Source organism: Entelurus aequoreus, linkage group LG14 (genome assembly GCF_033978785.1).
Source record: "Entelurus aequoreus isolate RoL-2023_Sb linkage group LG14, RoL_Eaeq_v1.1, whole genome shotgun sequence".
Lineage (NCBI taxonomy): Eukaryota > Metazoa > Chordata > Actinopteri > Syngnathiformes > Syngnathidae > Entelurus > Entelurus aequoreus.
Genome location: NC_084744.1, coordinates 49,826,044 through 49,847,870, shown reverse-complemented (window position 1 = coordinate 49,847,870; position 21,827 = coordinate 49,826,044). Strand labels below are relative to the sequence as shown.

At 39.5% G+C, this 21,827-nt stretch overlaps 2 protein-coding genes across 4 annotated transcripts in view; both read right to left on the bottom strand.

Moving 5' to 3' along the window:
- The window catches only part of LOC133664990 (inositol polyphosphate 5-phosphatase K-like), a 102,025-nt gene that overhangs the window by 38,629 nt on the left and 41,569 nt on the right, over positions 1-21,827 (bottom strand). The window contains exons 1-3 of one of the 2 annotated variants that reach the window (XM_062070105.1): positions 4,214-4,396; positions 4,120-4,129; positions 3,821-4,050 (exon numbers count right to left, since the gene is read on the bottom strand). In XM_062070105.1, coding sequence (XP_061926089.1) covers positions 3,821-4,050; positions 4,120-4,129; positions 4,214-4,271 — 298 coding nt within the window. In that variant the 5' untranslated portion in view covers positions 4,272-4,396. Of the gene's footprint in view, positions 1-3,820; positions 4,130-4,213; positions 4,397-21,827 lie in introns of those variants that run through there. The other variant, XM_062070104.1, reaches the window with a different exon arrangement.
- LOC133664991 (uncharacterized) lies at positions 9,463-11,492 on the bottom strand. 2 transcript variants are annotated; one of them, XR_009828668.1, is made up of 4 exons: positions 10,446-11,492; positions 10,331-10,378; positions 10,018-10,128; positions 9,463-9,931 (listed from the first exon to the last, which is right to left on the bottom strand). XR_009828668.1 is itself a non-coding variant. In XM_062070109.1 (2 exons), exon 1 carries the CDS (start codon positions 11,468-11,470, stop codon positions 10,478-10,480), a length of 993 nt encoding a protein of 330 aa, XP_061926093.1. In that variant the 5' UTR covers positions 11,471-11,492; the 3' UTR covers positions 10,201-10,378; positions 10,446-10,477. The 2 variants fall into 2 exon arrangements, 1 of the variants encoding a protein (XP_061926093.1); XM_062070109.1 differs by lacking the exons at positions 9,463-9,931; positions 10,018-10,128 and having other exon boundaries at positions 10,201-10,378.

The window sequence follows — 21,827 nt, the reverse complement described above, 5'->3', positions numbered from 1 at the left end:
AAGGTAACACCCGAATAAGTTTTTCAGTCGGGGTCCACGTAAATCAATTCATGGTAATTCATGGTTACTAAACATGTCAGACCTTAGTCAATCTAATAGGCGTCGTTACCATTCTCTACTTATTCTTGACAAAGCCAGGAACAAAACGAGGATTTGTATCGGGGATGCTTTTGACAGATGGAGACCATTTTTTCATCTGACGCCAAACTTGCTAATTTCCTCCTTGATAGGTAAGTCAGGCATTTACGTTTTCTTATTACTTGCAGGACTAACATATTCCATCATAGACCCAGCACTAACATTTAGTGCCGGGACTGAAATATTTTATAATAGTACCGGGACTAAAATATTTTATAATAATACCAGCACATATTTCATTATAGAAACAGGACTAACATATTTCATCATAGACCCCGGACTAACATATGTCATTATCGAACCAGTACTAACGTATTTCAATATGTGAGTAGGACTAACATATTTCTTTATAGAACCAGGACTAACATATTCCATCATAAACACAGGACTAACATATTTCATAATAGAACCAGGACTAACATATTCCATAATAGAACCAGGACTAACATATTCCATCATAGACCCAGCACTAAAATATTTCATTATAGAACCAGGACTAACATATTTTATAATAGTACCTGTACATATTTCCTTATAGAACAGGACTAACATATTTCATCATAAACCCAGGACTAACATATGTCATCGAACCAGTACTAACTTATTTCAATATATGAGTAGGACTAACATATTTCTTTATAGAACCAGGACTAATATATTCCATTATAAACCCAGGACTAACATATTTCATAATAGACCCAGCACTAAAATATTTCATTATAGAACCAGGACTAACATATTTTATTATAGTACCAGTATATATTTCATTATAGAAACAGGACTAACATATTTCATCATAGCCCCAGGACTAACATATGTCATGATCGAACCAGTACTAACATATTTTATAATAGTACCAGTATATATTTCATTATAGAAACAGGACTAACATATTTCATCATAGCCCCAGGACTAACATATGTCATTATCGAACCAGTACTAACGTATTTCAATATATGAGTAGGACTAACATATTGCTTTATAGAACCAGGACTAACATCTTCCATTATAAACCCAGGACTAACATATTTCATAATAGAACAAGGAATTACATATTCCATAACAGAACCAGGACTAACATATTCCATCATAGACCCAGCACTAAAATATTTCATTATAGAACCAGGACTAACATATTTTATAATAGTACCAGTACATATTTCATTATAGAAACAGGACTAACATATTTCATCATAGACCCAGGACTAACATATGTCATTATCGAACCAGTACTAACTTATTTCAATATATGAGTAGGACTAACATATTTCTTTATAGAACCAGGACTAACATATTCCATTATAAACCCAGCCCTAACATATTTCATAATAGAACCAAGACTAACATATTCCATCATAGACCCAGCACTAAAATATTTCATTATAGAACCAGGACTAACATATCTTATAATAGTACCAGTACATATTTCATTATAGAAACAGGACTAACATATTTCATCATAGGCGCAGGACTAACATATGTGAATTCTAGAACTAGGTCTCACATATTTCATGAGAGTGTCATGCAGGGCTAACATGTGTCATTATAAACCAGACTTAATAAGTGTCTTTATAAAACCAGGACTAACATTGATCATTATAGAACCAGGACTATTTTGTATCATTATAGCACCAGGACTATTATGTGTCATTATAGAACCAGGACTAACCTATTTCATTATATAACCAGGGCTAACATTTTTCATTATAGTCCCAGGACTAACTTATTTAATTATATAACCAGGGCTAACATTTTTCATTATAGTCCCAGGACTAATGTATTTAATTATATAACCAGGGCTAACATTTTTCATTATAGTCCCAGGACTAACATAGTTCAAAATAGACCCAGGACTAACATATTTAATCATAGTTTCAGCACTAACATATTTCATAATAGAACCAGGACTAACATATTTTATAATAGTACCAGCACATATTTCATCATAGGCCCAGGACTAACATATGTCAATCTAGGACCAGGGCTAACATATTTTATGAGAGTGTCATGCAGGGCTAACATGTGTCATTATAAACCAGACTTAATAAGTTTCTTTATAAAACCATGACTAACATTGATCATTATAGAACCAGGACTAATATGTGTCATTATAGTACCAGGACTATTATGTGTTATTATAGACCCATGACTAAAACATAGTAATATAGTGCCAGGAATAATATGTTTAATTATAGACCTGGACTAATAAATGTCATTATAGAACCATAACTAACATGTTTCATTATAGACCCATCAATAAAATATATCATTATAGAAACAGGAATAATATGTTTCAGTATTAACAAATCTCATTATAGAACCAGGACTACCTTATTTCATTATAGACCCAGCCCTAACATATTTCATAATACAATAGGACTATTATGTGTCATTATAGACCCAGGAATAATGTGACATTATAGAACCAGGACTAACTTATTTAATTATATAACCAGGGCTAACATTTGTCATTATAGAACCAGGACTAACTTATTTAATTATATAACCAGGGCTAACATTTTTTATTATAGACCCAGGACTAACATATTTAATCATAGTTCCAGCACTAACATATTTCATAATAGAACCAGGACTACCTTATTTCTATATAGCCCCAGGACTAACATATGTCATTAGCGGTACATGCATGGCTAACATGTGTCATTATAGAACCAGACTTAACATGTTTCAATATCGAACCAGGACTATTATGTGTCATTATAGGCCCATGACTAAAACATAGTATTATAGTGCCAGGAATAATATGTTTAATTATAGACCCAGGTCTAATATATGTCATTATAGAACCATAATTAACATGTTTCATTATAGACCCATCAATAAAATATATCATTATATAAACAGGAATAATATGTTTCAGCATTAACAAATCTCATTATAGAACCAGGAATACCTTATTTCATTATAGACCCAGCACTAACATATTTCATAATAGAACCAGGACTATTATTTGACATTATAGCACCAAGACTAACATATTTAATTATAGAGCCCGGACTAACTTATTTAATTATATAACCAGGGCTAACATTTTTCATTATAGTCCCAGGACTAACATATTTCAAAATAGACCCAAAACTAACATAATTAGTCATAGTTCCAGCACTAACATATTTCATAATAATACCAGGACTACGTTATTTCTATATAGACCCAGGACTAACATATGTCATTAGCGGAACATGCAGGGCTAACATGCGTCATTATAGAACCAGACTTAACATGTTTCAATATCGAACCAGGACTATTATGTGTCATTATAGACTAGGTACTATAAAGTGTCATTATAGACCCATGACTACAACATAATATTATAGTGCCAGTCTTAATATATTTAATTATAGAACCAGGACTAATATATGTCATTATAGAACCATAATTAACATGTTTCATTATAGACCCATCAATAAAATATATCATTATAGAAACAGGAATAATATGTGTCAGCATTAACAAATCTCATTATAGAACCAGCACAAACATATCACATTATAGACACAGGATTAACATATTTCATTATAGGACCAAGACTAACATATGTCATTAAAGTACCAGGACATAATACTGTATGTCATTGTAGAACTAGGACTAAAGTGTTATAGATCCAGGACTAACATGCATCATCACAGAGCCAGAACGAGGACCAGCAGTGAGTCTGTACCTGTGTCAGTGTTGTCTTTTGGTGTGTGGAAGAATCTGCAGACTCCTTGTGCACAGATGATGAAGATCTCCAAAGGAGAGTCCGGAGTCTGGATCGGTTTTCCTGCTTTGAGTCCCGTCGCTGACTTTGTTGCTTTTCCTTTTTCTTGTGCTTTTTTGATCTGCTTCGTGTCCTCGGCCGAGTCCTCCCTGCTGGTCCTGCTGGTCTCGCGTCCTTCCTGCTGGTCCTGCGTCCTTCCTGCTGGTCCTGCTGGTCCTGCGTCCTCCCTGCTGGTCTCGCGTCCTTCCTGCTGGTCCTGCATGCAACAACCTGCCGGGATTTACCGTGGATCAACTTCTTATGAGGAATTACGTCATTCATGAATGCAAAGACTTGTTTGTGTCGACATCACACTTTGCTGCCTTTGTACTCGCACATGGACGCACAGCAGGTGTGCATCTATGTCCAACATCTAGGACACCAGGAACTCTTTGGGCCTTTTTCACCTCAAACAAAAGGAAAAAACATGAAGATCATTGCAGCATTGGTCCAAAATAATTCACAGAAGAGCATCGTGTCACATTTAGAGGACCTTTGACAAATTGTTTTTTTTTTTTTCTATAGCAGGTTTTTAAACCCAGCAAAAAGATCCTGTCATATATACAAGATCTTTGACAAGTTGTTATTTTTTCAGCAGGTTTTTAAACCCCGCAAAAATATCTTGTCATATATACAAGATCTTTGACAAGTTGTGTTGTTTTTTTCAGCAGATTTTTAAACCCAGCAAAAAGATCCTGTCATATATACAAGATCTTTGACAAGTTGTGTTAGTTTTCAGCAGGTTTTTAAACCCAGCAAAAAGATCCTGTCATTGATACACGATCTTTGACAAGTTTTTTTTTTTTTCAGCAGGTTTTTAAACCCCGCAAAAAGATCCTGTCATATATACAAGATCTTTGACAAGTTGTGTTATTTTTCCAGCAGGTTTTCAAAACTAGCAAAAATATCCTGTCATATATACAAGATCTTTGACAAGTTGTGTTTTTTTTCCGAGCAAGTTTTTAAACCCAGCAAAAAGATCCTGTCATATATACAATATCTTTGACAAGTTGTGTTATTTTTCCAGCAGGTTTTTAAACCCAGCAAAAATATCCTGTCATATATACAATATCTTTGACAAGTTGTGTTATTTTTCCAGCAGGTTTTCAAAACTAGCAAAAAGATCCTGTCATATATACAAGATCTTTGACAAGTTGTGTTTTTTTTCCCAGCAAGTTTTTAAACCCAGCAAAAATATCCTGTCATATATACAAGATCTTTCACAATTTGTGTTTTTTTTCCCAGCAAGTTTTTAAACCCAGCAAAAAGATCCTGTCATATATACAAGTTATTTGACAAGTTGTGTTGTTTTTTCAGCAAGTTTTTAAACCCAGCAAAAATATCCTGTCATATATACAATATCTTTGACAAGTTGTGTTATTTTTCCAGCAGGTTTTTAAACCCAGCAAAAAGATCCTGTCATATATACAAGTTATTTGACAAGTTGTGTTGTTTTTTCAGCAGGTTTTTAAACCCAACAAAAATATCCTGTCATATATACAAGATCTTTGACAAGTTGTGTTATTTTTCCAGCAGGTTTTTAAACCCAGCAAAAAGATCCTGTCATATATACAAGATATTTCACAAGTTGTGTGTTTTTTTCAGCAGGTTTTTAAACCCAGCAAAAAGATCATGTCATTGATACACGATCTTTGACAAGTTGTGTTATTTTTCCAGCAGGTTTTCAAAACTAGCAAAAAGATCCTGTCATATATACAAGATCTTTGACAAGTTGTGGTATTTTTTTTATCAGTTTTTAAACCCAGCAAAAAGATCCTGTCATATATACAAGCTCTTTGACAAGTTGTGTTACTTTTTCAGCAGATTTTTAAACCCCGCAAAAATATCTTGTCATATATACAAGATCTTTGACAAGTTGTGTTACTTTTTCAGCAGATTTTTAAACCCCGCAAAAATATCTTGTCATACATACAAGATCTTTGACAAGTTGTGTTACTTTTTCAGCAGATTTTTAAACCCAGCAAAAAGATTCTGTCATATATAGAGGATCATTAAATAAGGTTTTTGGCATAAATCCAAAATAAAAAGTATGAATATAAAAACTCAAATTAAATTTTTTTTAAGCCTTTTTGGAGTCATTACAGTCTCACAAAAACGCATAGCTGAACTCGTAATCAAGGGTTTAAACGTAATCTTTGACTGTGTGTGTTTGTGCATGCGTGCGTAGGTGTGTGTGTGTTTGTGTCGTCCAAACAAATACTCCAGGTCAGCACATAATAGAGTAGACTAAAAGTAGCTAAGTGTTACGACAAGTCGTCATTCTCTGTCGACCAATCAACACACTGTGATGTTAGCCCCGCCCCCTTCAGCTACCGAAGAAGGGATGCATCTATCATATCCACAATTATATGAAACTGAAATCTTTCTTTTTCTTGCAGAATGAATACATGAAGGACAACTTCCTGATCAAGATCGAAACGTGGCACAAACCCGACACGGGACACATGGAAAACGTAATTACACAAATGAATAAGTATAAGCATAAAGACATGTTTACTAAAATAGAATACATTTAGGTACATTCAGGAACTTTACTTAAGTTGCAATTACAGTTGCAAGTCCAAGACGTTAGATGGCAATAGTGTATAGTTTATGTGTTGGCTTGTCAGTTCAGTCCTTGTTGAATGTAGTCTTTTGTTGCGCCCTAAAAAGCGTTAATACTGTAAGTCAGGGGAGCAACACTAGCATAGCTATATGCGCTACATGCTAAAATTACATTTAAACATCGGGCTAGGTTAGCAACACTAACATAGCTAACATTACATTTTAACATCATGCCAGGTTAGCAACACTAACATAGCTATGTGTGCTACATGCTAAAATTACATTTGAACATCATGCTAGGTAGGAAACACTAGCATAGCTATGTGAGATACATGCAAACATTACATTAATACATCCTGCGAGGTTAACTACTCTAGCATAGCTATGCGGGCTACATGCTAACATTACATTTTAACATCATGCTAGGTTAGCAAAACTAGAATAGCTTTGAGCGCTTCATGCTAACATTACACTTTAAAGGCCTACTGAAAGCCACTACTACCAACCACGCAGTCTGATAGTTTATATATCAATGATGAAATCTTATCATTGCAACACATGCCAATACGGCCGGGTTAACTTATAAAGTGCAATTTTAAAATTCCCGCCACACTTCCGGTTGAAAAACTCCTTTGGATATGATTTATGCGCGTGACGTCAGAAAATCCACGGAAGTGGTTGGACCCCATCGGACCCGATAGAAAAACCTCTTGTTTTCTTCGACAAAATTCCACAGTATTCTGGACATCTGTGTTGGTGAATCTTTTGCAATTTGTTTAATGAACAATGGAGGCTGCAAAGAAGAACGTTATAGGTGGGATCGATCGGTGTATTAGCGGCTAAGTACAATACTTACAGCAACACAACAAGGACTACTTACTTAGAAGACGCCTAGCCGATGCTTGCCGCCAAACCCACGGATGAAGTCCTTCGTCGCGCCGTTGATCGCTGGAATGCAGGTGAGCACGGCTGTTGATGGGAAGATGAGGGCCGGCTGGCGTAGGTGGAGAGCTAATGTTTTATCATAGTTCTGTGAGGTCCGGTTGCTAAGTTGCTAAATTAGCCTTAGCGTCGTTAGCAACAGCATTGTTAAGCCTTACCAGGCTGAGAATTTTTAACGATGCTATCACGTTAGCTCAGTAGCTAAGTGTGTCACCGATGTATTGTCTTGGAGATAAAAGTCACTTTAAATGTCCATTTCGCGTGCTCGACTCTCATTTTCAAGAGGATATAGTATCCGAGGTGGTTTAAAATACAAATCCGTGATACACAATAGAAAAAGGAGAAGAGTACATAGTTCTGTGAGGTCCGGTTGCTAAGTTGCTAAATTAGCCTTAGCGTCGTTAGCAACAGCATAGTTAAGCCTTACCAGGCTGAGAATTTTTAACCGTGTAGTTACATGTACATGGTTTTATAGTATTGTTGGTCTTCTGTCTATCCTTCCAGTCAGGGGTTTATTTATTTTGTTTCTATCTTCATTTGAGAACGATGCTATCACGTTAGCTCAGTAGCTAAGTGTGTCACCGATGTATTGTCTTGGAGATAAAAGTCACCTTAAATGTCCATTTCGTGTGCTCGACTCTCATTTTCAAGAGGATATAGTATCCGAGGTGGTTTAAAATACAAATCCGTGATTCACAATAGAAAAAGGAGAGAGTGTGGAATCCAATGAGCCAGCTTGTACCTAAGTTACGGTCAGAGCGAAAAAAGATACGTCCATCACTGCCTCTCAAGTCCTTCACTGTAACGTTCCTCATCTACGAATCTTTCATCCTCGCTCAAATTAATGGGGTAATCGTCACTTTCTCAGTCCGAATCTCTCTCGCTCCATTGTAAACAATGGGGAATTGTGAGGAATACTAGCTCCGGTGACGTCACGCTACTTCCGGTACAGGCAAGGCTTTTTTTTATCAGTGAGCAAAAGTTGCGAACTTTATCGTCGATTTTCTCTACTAAATCCTTTCAGCAAAAATATGGCAATATCGCGAAATGATCAAGTATGACACATAGAATGGATCTGCTATTCCCGTTTAAATTTTAAAAAATCATTTCAGTAGGCCTTTAACATCATGCTTGGTAGCGACACGAGCATAGCTATGTGAGCTACATGCTAACATTACATTTTAACATCATGCTAGGTTAGCAACACTAATATAGCTATGTGTGCTACATGCTAACTTTACACTTTAACATCATGCTCGGTAGCGACACTAGCATAGCTATGTGAGCTACATGCTAACATTACAGTGTAACATAATGATATGTTAACAACACTAGCATAGCTATGTGAGCTACATACTAATATTACATTTTAATATTATGCTAGACTAGTAACACTAGCATAGCTTTGTGAGCCTCATGCTAGCATTTCATTTCAACATAAGGCTAGGTTGCAGCACTAGCATAGCTATGTGAGATACATGCAAATATTACATTAATACATCCTGCGAGGTTAACTACTCTAGCATAGCTATGCGGGCTACATGCTAACATTACATTTTAACATCATGCTAGGTTAGCAACACTAGCATAGCTTTGAGCACTTCATGCTAACATTACACTTTAACATCATGCTAAGTAGCAATACTAGCATAGCTATGTGAGCTACATGCTAACATTACAGTTTAACATAATGATAGTTTAGCAACACTAGCATAGCTATGTGAGCTACATACTAATATTACATTTTAATATTATGCTAGATTAGCAACACTAGCATAGTTTTGTGAGCTACATGCTACATTACATTTTAAAATCATGCTAGATAACAACACTAGCATAGCTCTGTGAGCTACATGCTAACATTTAATTTTAACATTGGGCTAAGTTAGCAGGCAGGTTCCACTAGGTTAGCTTATTCGCTGATGAAAACTAAAATCATCAAATGTATCGCTCCAACGTCCCACACCGGGGGCCTCATGTAACTAGAGTTGCGTGAAACAGGTGTATGTGAAAATCCAGAAAAACTTTGTACGGCAGCAAGAATTTAGATGTATAAAAGTGTGCGCACGCACAAAGCCGAGCAAATTTCTTTGTTACATTGCAATCAACTTCAAATCAGCCGCAGACGTGTGCCTAGCTTGGCACGCCCAGGCCACGCCCCCCTTATAAATACGCATATCATATTGAAAATACAATTAAATAAAATTGTTTGAAATCTTTTAACTCTAAACATGCTAGCATATCACAAAGGATACAAACGATTTTACCTCTTGTTCAATTACTCAATTTATTAATAAAGCACAGGAGAGCTACTTGCAGTAGCAGCCGTATACCTGCTGCTGCTGTCCGCCTGACGTGGCCAAGAAAGTCGTGTCAAAGGGTGTCAAACTAATTTTAAATGGGGGGCCACATGGAGAAAAATCTACTCCCAAGTGGGCCGAACTGGTAAATTCACGGCACGATAACTTAAAAATGGTGCCACATGGTACCACACCTCTCCGCAGAACTGAACCCATGGTACCGGCCCTGGAAAAAAGATGACAATCAGGATGAGTGAGATGTACACAAATATGTGTATGCGTCAGAGTTGTGTGTGTTAATCCTGCTGCTACCTGATTTGGACGTCTATTTTTTGGGCTTTTTAGCCGCCGGCATCTCATCGCCCGGGTCCTGGCTGGTGCTTTCACCAGGATCATCTGTTTTGCACTCTGTGGGAACTTGAGCTGTGGAGAACAAAAGTTGTCACAAAACACTGTTTTGAAGAGTATGAAAATAATTACTCACGGGCGGCTGTCGGCACTTTCAAAGTTGTGTTTGGTTAGATACAGAAATACAAGTTTCAGTGAAGGTAAGATACAGAAATATAATTTACAAATAAAACAGTCCATTATCAAGCTACTCAAGGAGCTGATGTTGATTTCATACCTTTTTTCTTGAGCTCGTGCTCAAATAGCTTTTTCCACAAGAAATCCACTGCAAGAGAAGGCTTAAACTTAAAAACAATATTATAATGTTAGATGGTAGAATCTACGTTCCTTACATTTTTTTTGGAGATCCTTGTACTTTGATTCCTCAATCTCCCATCAGGGCGAGGTGTGCGGCCTCTCGCTTCTCCATCAGGTCGAGGTGTGCGGCATCTACCTTCTCTATTTGGGCCAGTTTTGCGGCCTTTTGCGCCTCCATCTTGGTCTCCATCAGGGTGAGCCATCCGGCCTTTTGCTTCTCTATCACGGCGAGGCGTTCGGCCTTGTCCTTCTCCGTCTGGGTCGCCAACTGAGCGAGTTTTGCGGCATTTTCCTTCTCGGTCTGGGTCGCCAACTGGGCGAGGCGTGCGGTCTTTTCCTTCTCCAACTGGTTCGCCATCTGGGCGAGGCATGCGGCTTTTTCCTTCTCAAACAGGTCGCGGTACACGGCATCCATCTTGTCAAGCCACAAGCTTTCTGCGGCCTTTTGAGCCTCCATCTTGGTCTCCATCAGGGTGAGCCATCCGGCCTTTTGCTTCTCTATCACGGCGAGGCGTTCGGCCTTGTCCTTCTCCGTCTGGGTCGCCAACTGAGCGAGTTTTGCGGCATTTTCCTTCTCGGTCTGGGTCGCCAACTGGGCGAGGCGTGCGGTCTTTTCCTTCTCCAACTGGTTCGCCATCTGGGCGAGGCATGCGGCTTTTTCCTTCTCAAACAGGTCGCGGTACACGGCATCCATCTTGTCAAGCCACAAGCTTTCTGCGGCCTTTTGAGCCTCCATCTTGGTCTCCATCAGGGTGAGCCATCCGGCCTTTTGCTTCTCTATCACGGCGAGGCGTTCGGCCTTGTCCTTCTCCGTCTGGGTCGCCAACTGAGCGAGTTTTGCGGCATTTTCCTTCTCGGTCTGGGTCGCCAACTGGGCGAGGCCTGCGGCCTTTTCCTTCTGCAACTGGTTCGCCATCTGGGCGAGGCATGCGGCTTTTTCCTTCTCAAAAAGGTCGTGGTATACGGCATCCATCTTGTCAAGCCACAAGCTTTCTGCGGCCTTTTGCGTCTCCATCTCGGTCCCAATCTGGGTGAGGCGTGAGGCCTTTTCCTCCTTCATCAGGGTGAGGTGTGCGGCCTTTTGCAACTCCATCTGGGTCTTTTGCAACTCCATCTGGGCCTTTTGCAACTCCATCTGGGCCTTTTGCAACTCCATCTGGGTCTTTTGCAACTCCATCTGGGTCTTTTGCAACTCCATCTGGGTCTTTTGCAACTCTATCTGGGTCTTTTGCAACTCCATCTGGGTCTTTTGCAACTCCATCTGGGTCTTTTGCAACTCCATCTGGGTCTTTTGCAACTCTATCTGGGTCTTTTGCAACTCCATCTGGGTCTTTTGCAACTCCATCTGGGTCTTTTGCAACTCCATCTGGGTCTTTTGCAACTCCATCTGGGTCTTTTGCAACTCTATCTGGGTCTTTTGCAACTCCATCTGGGTCTTTTGCAACTCCATCTGGGTCTTTTGCAACTCCATCTGGGTCTTTTGCAACTCCATCTGGGTCTTTTGCAACTCCATCTGGGTCTTTTGCAACTCTATCTGGGTCTTTTGCAACTCCATCTGGGTCTTTTGCAACTCCATCTGGGTCTTTTGCAACTCCATCTGGGTCTTTTGCAACTCCATCTGGGTCTTTTGCAACTCTATCTGGGTCTTTTGCAACTCCATCTGGGTCTTTTGCAACTCCATCTGGGTCTTTTGCAACTCCATCTGGGTCTTTTGCAACTCTATCTGGGTCTTTTGCAACTCTATCTGGGTCTTTTGCAACTCCATCTGGGTCTTTTGCAACTCTATCTGGGTCTTTTGCAACTCCATCTGGGTCTTTTGCAACTCTATCTGGGTCTTTTGCAACTCTATCTGGGTCTTTTGCAACTCCATCTGGGTCTTTTGCAACTCCATCTGGGTCTTTTGCAACTCCATCTGGGTCTTTTGCAACTCCATCTGGGTCTTTTGCAACTCCATCTGGGTCTTTTGCAACTCCATCTGGGTCTTTTGCAACTCCATCTGGGTCTTTTGCAACTCCATCTGGGTCTTTTGCAACTCCATCTGGGTCTTTTGCAACTCCATCTGGGTCTTTTGCAACTCCATCTGGGTCTTTTGCAACTCCATCTGGGTCTTTTGCAACTCCATCTGGGTCTTTTGCAACTCCATCTGGGTCTTTTGCAACTCCATCTGGGTCTTTTGCAACTCCATCTGGGTCTTTTGCAACTCCATCTGGGTCTTTTGCAACTCTATCTGGGTCTTTTGCAACTCCATCTGGGTCTTTTGCAACTCTATCTGGGTCTTTTGCAACTCCATCTGGGTCTTTTGCAACTCCATCTGGGTCTTTTGCAACTCTATCTGGGTCTTTTGCAACTCTATCTGGGTCTTTTGCAACTCCATCTGGGTCTTTTGCAGCTCCATCTGGGCCTTTTGCAACTCTATCTGGGTCTTTTGCAACTCTATCTGGGTCTTTTGCAACTCTATCTGGGTCTTTTGCAACTCCATCTGGGTCTTTTGCAACTCCATCTGGGTCTTTTGCAACTCTATCTGGGTCTTTTGCAACTCCATCTGGGTCTTTTGCAACTCTATCTGGGTCTTTTGCAACTCCATCTGGGTCTTTTGCAACTCCATCTGGGTCTTTTGCAACTCCATCTGGGTCTTTTGCAACTCTATCTGGGTCTTTTGCAACTCCATCTGGGTCTTTTGCAACTCCATCTGGGTCTTTTGCAACTCCATCTGGGTCTTTTGCAACTCCATCTGGGTCTTTTGCAACTCCATCTGGGTCTTTTGCAACTCTATCTGGGTCTTTTGCAACTCCATCTGGGTCTTTTGCAACTCCATCTGGGTCTTTTGCAACTCCATCTGGGTCTTTTGCAACTCTATCTGGGTCTTTTGCAACTCCATCTGGGTCTTTTGCAACTCTATCTGGGTCTTTTGCAACTCCATCTGGGTCTTTTGCAACTCCATCTGGGTCTTTTGCAACTCTATCTGGGTCTTTTGCAACTCTATCTGGGTCTTTTGCAACTCCATCTGGGCCTTTTGCAACTCCATCTGGGCCTTTTGCAACTCTATCTGGGTCTTTTGCAACTCTATCTGGGTCTTTTGCAACTCTATCTGGGTCTTTTGCAACTCCATCTGGGTCTTTTGCAACTCTATCTGGGTCTTTTGCAACTCTATCTGGGTCTTTTGCAACTCCATCTGGGTCTTTTGCAACTCTATCTGGGTCTTTTGCAACTCCATCTGGGTCTTTTGCAACTCCATCTGGGTCTTTTGCAACTCCATCTGGGTCTTTTGCAACTCTATCTGGGTCTTTTGCAACTCTATCTGGGTCTTTTGCAACTCCATCTGGGTCTTTTGCAACTCCATCTGGGCCTTTTGCAACTCCATCTGGGTCTTTTGCAACTCTATCTGGGTCTTTTGCAACTCTATCTGGGTCTTTTGCAACTCTATCTGGGTCTTTTGCAACTCCATCTGGGTCTTTTGCAACTCTATCTGGGTCTTTTGCAACTCCATCTGGGTCTTTTGCAACTCTATCTGGGTCTTTTGCAACTCCATCTGGGTCTTTTGCAACTCTATCTGGGTCTTTTGCAACTCCAGCTGGGTCTTTTGCAACTCTATCTGGGTCTTTTGCAACTCCATCTGGGTCTTTTGCAACTCCATCTGGGTCTTTTGCAACTCTATCTGGGTCTTTTGCAACTCCATCTGGGTCTTTTGCAACTCTATCTGGGTCTTTTGCAACTCCATCTGGGTCTTTTGCAACTCTATCTGGGTCTTTTGCAACTCCATCTGGGTCTTTTGCAACTCTATCTGGGTCTTTTGCAACTCCAGCTGGGCGGGGATTCCGGTCCCTTCCTTCATCTCTCTCTCTTTCACACACACACACACACACACACACACACACACACACACACACACACACACACACACACACACACACACACACACACACACACACACACACACACACACACACACACACACACACACACACACACACACACACACACACATCATACTGTAACTTCTGATGTTGAACATGACACAGAGTTTGTGTTTTTCTGACACAATATTTAGTCTGTAAAAAATGGCACACATTCTGCTGTGTGCGCCGGCTTCCCTTTTTTAAGGAAGACTTTAAACACGTGGAAGTTGTTCAACATGAGTGGAAGACATTCATCGAATGCAGTAGAAAATAAATAAACAATATAAGCACTCACAATATGACTGAGAAAAAAAAAAGGAAACCCATTTAATATGACAGACCACCACCACAAAAAAAAATAAAAAATGGAATTTTACAGTCTTTTCGCTGAATAAATAAATGTACTAGTTTTAAAAGCTCTGACAGTTGTGTACATTTCATGTAAGAGAATATAGGACAGTGATCCTCAACAGGCGGACCGCGGCCCATGTCCGGACCCAGCAACGTGTCCGTCCGGACCCAGCACGAAATATAGTAAAAAAAAAAATATATATATATATATATTTTTTTAAATTATAATTATTATAAAAAAAATATAATTGTATTTCTTTGAGTTATCGCTAGCATCTTTGTCGTTTTTAGTCAAATATCTCCACTTTTCGTTTACACTTCTCCGTGTCTCACTCACTCCGTCTCTCTCTCTGAGAGAGAAAGAGAGCGAGACGGAGTGAGAGCGAGAGAACGCCACTCTGATTGGCTGCGGAATCAGCCAATCAGAGTATGGGCTGTTATCTCTATCACAACGACGCGCTGATAGGCTGTTACCACCTGGGTCATACAGCGCTCATGCCACATGCATGGAACCTTTCGCTGCATGCACACAATTGTCTGGTATCGCTACTTCGCTAACTGTTCACTCGTCAGTCACTGGATGTGAATCAAATCACAATAGCATGCTCCAAGTTGGCTCAGGCTGGTAAAAGAAAGGTGGACAGGGAAAACCAACGTTTCAAGGAAGAATGGACAGAGCAATATGTTTTCATCCTACCTACTGCAAGTACCAGACCAATGTGTCAAATATGCAACAGTACTGTTGCTCTGGTGAAAAGTGAAAATCTGAAACGTCACTATCTGAAAGAGCACCGTGAATTTGAAGAGACATTTCCTCATTATTCAGAGCTAAGAAAAAAGAAATCACGAGGCTGAAAAAGTCATATGAAACATCAAGCAAGATTTTTGTTAAATCTATGACACAACAACAAACAGCAACGGAGTGCTCACTCAGAGTGGCATGGTTTTTGGGTAACCACAAGAAGTCATTCTCTGATGCAGAATTAAAGAATTTTTGACTGAAGTGATGGGTGCCATGTTTGAAGGCAAAGAAAAGGAGGAAATGACAGCTAAAATAAATCAAATCCCACTCTCTGATGCCACAGCTACCAGACGTACTGAAATATTTATTTTATTTAAGTTCTTATTTATTTTTGTTTCAAAGAAAATCTTTCATGTATTTTATTGGATATTTATTTTATTTTTGTTAATTTTGTATTTTATTGGATATTTATTTTATTTTTGTTAGTTTTAAAGTTATTTTTTAAACTACTACCTACCTCCTGCTACTATATAAGCTTGATCAATAATAAGCAGACCCAGCCTGTTTCAAAAGATTTGTACTTGAGGACCCCTGATATAGGATATACTTTCTGTCAAAAAAAGATGACGTCATATACATTGAATCCCAAAACATAATACAAACAAACTAAAGTCCCGCCCCCTGACTTCCGTGTATAAGTCCCGCCTTCTGGCATCTGGCTGTGATTTGATAAGATATGATTTATATAGATTTCATTTGACAGGTCTTGGAAAGATGTGAAAACAATAATCTACATATTTAATTAGAATTGATGGCAGCTATAGTCACTTGTGTGTATTGTGGCGCAATGGATGGTGTTGTTATGTTGTACATTCCAACAGGTGTTGTTATGTTGTACATTCCAACAGGTGTTGTTATGTTGTACATTCCAACAGGTGTTGTTATGTTGTACATTCCAACAGGTGTTGTTATGTTGTACATTCCAACAGGTGTTGTTATGTTGTACATTCCAACAGGTGTTGTTATGTTGTACATTCCAACAGGTGTTGTTATGTTGTACATTGCAACAGGTGTTATGTTGTACATTCCAACAGGTGTTATGTTGTACATTCCAACAGGTGTTGTTATGTTGTACATTCCAACAGGTGTTGTTATGTTGTACATTCCAACAGGTGTTATGTTGTACATTCCAACAGGTGTTATGTTGTACATTCCAACAGGTGTTGTTATGTTGTACATTCCAACAGGTGTTATGTTGTACATTCCAACAGGTGTTATGTTGTACATTCCAACAGGTGTTATGTGGTACATTCCAACAGGTGTTATGTTGTACATTTCAACAGGTGTTATGTTGTACATTTCAACAGGTGTTATGTTGTACATTCCAACAGGTGTTGTTATGTTGTACATTCCAACAGGTGTTATGTTGTACATTGCAACAGGTGTTATGTTGTACATTCCAACAGGTGTTATGTTGTACATTCCAACAGGTGTTATGTTGTACATTCCAACAGGTGTTATGTGGTACATTCCAACAGGTGTTATGTGGTACATTCCAACAGGTGTTGTTATGTTGTACATTCCAACAGGTGTTATGTTGTACATTCCAACAGGTGTTATGTTGTACATTCCAACAGGTGTTGTTATGTTGTACATTCCAACAGGTGTTATGTTGTACATTGCAACAGGTGTTATGTTGTACATTTCAACAGGTGTTATGTTGTACATTCCAACAGGTGTTGTTATGTTGTACATTCCAACAGGTGTTATGTTGTACATTGCAACAGGTGTTATGTTGTACATTCCAACAGGTGTTATGTTGTACATTCCAACAGGTGTTATGTGGTACATTCCAACAGGTGTTGTTATGTTGTACATTGCAACAGGTGTTATGTTGTACATTGCAACAGGTGTTATGTTGTACATTCCAACAGGTGTTATGTGGTACATTCCAACAGGTGTTATGTTGTACATTCCAACATATGTTGTACATTCCAACAGGTGTTATGTTGTACATTCCAACAGGTGTTATGTTGTACATTCCAACAGGTGTTATGTGGTACATTCCAACAGGTGTTATGTGGTACATTCCAACAGGTGTTGTTATGTTGTACATTGCAACAGGTGTTATGTTGTACATTCCAACAGGTGTTATGTTGTATATTGCAACAGGTGTTATGTTGTACATTCCAACAGGTGTTGTTATGTTGTACATTCCAACAGGTGTTATGTTGTACATTCCAACAGGTGTTATGTGGTACATTCCAACAGGTGTTATGTGGTACATTCCAACAGGTGTTGTTATGTTGTACATTGCAACAGGTGTTATGTTGTACATTCCAACAGGTGTTATGTTGTATATTGCAACAGGTGTTATGTTGTACATTGCAACAGGTGTTATGTTATACATTGATACCGATACTGGCCTATCCGAGCATGTATTAAAGTTTAAAGTTATTTAGCCTACTTAGTTGTCAGAATCATGTTGAAAAGGGTTTTAGTACTCTTGATAACAACCAGCCAGCTGAGTTAGGGGAGTTTGAATAATACGCAATGGTTGGTAACAAGAAACTGACTTGTTTATTCAAGGATAAACAAAAATAGACAAAATTATACATGACAAACAGAAATGGCATCATTGAACTTGGGCTGGGCGATATGGCCTTTTTTTAATATTGCGATATTTTAAGGCCATATTGCGATACACGATATATATATCTCGATATTTTGCCTAGCCTTGAATGAACACTTGATGCATATAATCACAGCAGTATTATGATTCTATGTGTTTTGATTGATTGATTGAGACTTTTATTAGTAAGTTGCACAGTGAAGTACATATTCCGTACAATTGACCACTAAATGGTAACACCCGAATATATTTTTCAACTTGTTTAAGTCGGGGTCCACTTAAATTGATTCATGATACAGATATATACTATCATAATACAGTCATCACACAAGATAATCACATTGAATTATTTACATTATTTATAATCCGGGATGTGGAGGGGGGCGCCGGATGTAAGTGTCAAAAAGACAGCCAAGAGTTTGATATGAGAATAAATCTAAAGTTAAAATATAGGGTAGAAATGCACCCATTTGCAGGAAATGTAGTCTTGATTTTCAAAATTTCTTTCAAGGCTTGCATGTCGACATTAAAACCTTCTTCATACTGCATTAATATATGCTACTCTTAAACTTTCATGCAGAGAAGGAAATCACAACTAAAAAAATCACAAATTTTTTCATACGGTGTTGATGTGGAAATTTTTGCCTCGGCATTTTGATGGTGTGGGCGTGTGGCACCGAATGGAGATAAGCGTCTCGACAGACGTTACAATATTTGAACAATGATGACGAAAACTGTTTTCTCTGTCGTGTCCGTGTGTCAAAAATTGTTATGCGCTTATTTTTTTTATTTGATTTTGTGCGTGGCATATAATTGCTATGCGCAGAGGACGCTTGAGCAGTGCGCAATTGCACAGGCGCGCACCTTAGAGGGAACGTTGCTTGCACGGCTGCGCTAGCATCACAGCTAACGTTAGCCATGCTGCTACCTCTCTGCTACGGGGAGTGCGTATACGTATGTGACGTATGACGTGACAGTATGTGACGTGTGTAAGAAGGTGCGCTTGCTGTCTGTGAGAGAGAGACACAGAAGAGAGTGAGAAGTATGGCGTCACATTTGTGCCAAAAATCCAAGCGCATAAAAACTGATCGCGCGCTGATTCTCCACTTCGTGCGCGTGCGACACCCTTTTGCGCGCGCGCACGAAGTGGAGAATCAGCGCGCGATAACAGTTTTTATGCGCTTGGATTTTTGGCACTAATGTGACGCCATAGAGAAGAGCCTGTCGTGTAATGCCAGCAGCGAAAAGCAACTGCGTGAGAATCCACAGACCTGTGGATGTGTTGGTGTGCTGGAAAATGCGGAACGGAAATTAGGGAGCAGCAGAAAAGTGGAATGTATTATTTAAATCGGTGCGTTGGAAAACACGGACCGGAGTTTTTTTTTAAAAACTGGATCTGGATCGGCATTTTCCCATGCCTTGCCGATATGCATTTTTTGGCAAATATCGGCGGTCGATCCGATCCAAATATCGGATCGGGACATCCCTAGTACATTCCAACAGGTGTTATGTTGTACAATCCAACAGGTGTTATGTTGTACATTCCAACAGGTGTTATGTTGTACATTCCAACAGGTGTTATGTTGTACATTCCAACAGGTGTTATGTTGTACATTCCAACAGGTGATGTTATGGTGTACATTCCAACAAACAGGTGTTATGTTGTACATTCCAACAGGTGTTATGTTGTACATTCCAACAGGTGTTATGTTGTACATTCCAACAGGTGATATTATGGTGTACATTCCAACAAACAGGTCTTATGTTGTACATTCCAACAAAAATGTCTTATGTTGTACATTCCAACAGGTGTTATGTTGTACATTGTTACTTTCTGCTGTAAAAATGGTGAATGATACACTTGACACTCCTGTGGGGAAACTTTGCTTTGATCAGAAAAATAAGAGAAAAAGCCGCAGCTTATACCAAAATGATTGTGTGTCTGTCTCCTATGTAATTGCGCTCTGGAATAATGATATAGATGACATCTGCTGGGTCAAAACCTGGTCCCTTCCTAACAGGTATTTACTTACCAACAAAGTCAAAGAGATATTTTTTAAAATCATTCATGGTTATTACCCTGTAAAGACTGTGATGGTTAGATACAAGAAGGACATTGATGTTACCTGCACCTTATGTAACATACATCCAGAGACTGTTTACCACCTGTTTTGGACTTGTGAAAGCACTCCATCACTATGGCAGGCATCTGTCGCTTCATCCTGGACAATATTCATGACAAATTTGCGCTTTGTTTTAAAGATGTGATATTTGGTTTTACACTGTATGGAAAAAAATTTAAAAGGCATTTTACCTTTGCAACCTAAGTTTTATATTCATAAATGTAAGTTTCTCAATACCCGACCCGTGTTTTGTGTCTACATTAAAACACTCTCTACCTCTAACAAACAAAAAGCTGTGAAAACGATGATGCTGTGTTCCAAATTTAAGTTATTTACTGAAATTGAGTGAGCCTATGGCTTTGCGCTTTGTTTATTATATATATATATATATTTTTTGCATTCTATTTTAGTTACTTTGAATTTTCAACCCCCTGGCGCTGTTTTGTACTATTTTTGCACTTACTTTATTATTTTCAACTGTTTGTAAATGTTGAAATTTATAAATAAAGGTTTATAAAAAAAAAAGTAAAGTGTGTCTCTCCTTTTCCCGGCAAAACTCGAACTCCTACTTCCTATCAACAACGTCACTTCCCTATCTCTCCCGGAAGTCCCGCCCCCCAGCCAAAGTCATTGGCTAACACCCCGTAGCCAGCCACAATATATATAATTTTTTGCATTCTATTTTAGTTACTTTGAATTTACAACCCCCTGGTGCTGTTTTGTGCTGTTTTTGTACTTATTTTGATTATTGTTTCTCGATTGTTTGTAAATGTTGAAATTTATAAATATAGGTTTAAAAACAGAAAAAAAGGCTGGCTGCGGGGCGTTCTTTCTGACGTCACTTCCTGTGTGGGGCCGTGGTCATTCTGACATAACTTCTTCTCAGTACTCTGTACACCATAGACATGTTATATATACATATATAATTAAAAAAAAAACATATAGACATGTTATAAGTAGACGCAGCATTGGTTTGTGTGACGCTGGAAATTGGGCCGCCATCTTGACAGCTAATGTAGCGTCTACTTATAAGATGCCGATGGTTGGTCCCGAACATGGCACCACGTGGTCACTTGGGAGGCTTTAACCCAGGGGTCACCAACCTTTTTGAAACCAAGAGCTACTTCTTGGGTACTGAGTTAGTTTAGTGTGGTAACATGCTGCCCTTTAGTGGCAGGAGTCACGAATGGTTGTTGGAACTGGGTTAGTATCAGTGTGGTAACATGCTTCCCTCTAGTGGCAGGAGTCACGAATGGTTGTTGGAACTGGGTTAGTATCAGTGTGGTAACATGCTTCCCTCTAGTGGCAGGAGTCACGAATGGTTGTTGGACGTGGGTTAGTTTGCCTTCTCTATCTGACCGACCACATCATACATGAGGCGGACGCGGGCAAATACTGCGGCATGGTCATGCTGGACCTTCAGAAGGCCTTTGACACCGTAAACCACGCTATACTGTTGGATAAGCTCAGAGCAATCGGATTTGATCAAACCTCATCGAGCTGGATGCAATCTTACTTGGAGGGAAGGAAACAGGTGGTAGAGGTGAACGGCACAGTGTGTGTTCCCCCCTCTCAGTAAGCTGTGGAGTCCCCCAAGGCAGTATATTAGGGCCTTTACTGTTCCTAATATACGTAAACGACATCAGCATACTTGCCAACCTTGAGACCTCTGA

Excerpts from the sequence above, each read along its gene's own strand:
- LOC133664991 (XM_062070109.1), bottom strand. The coding sequence starts at position 11,470 with ATGAAGGAGGAAAAGGCCTCACGCCTCACCCAGATTGGGACCGAGATG.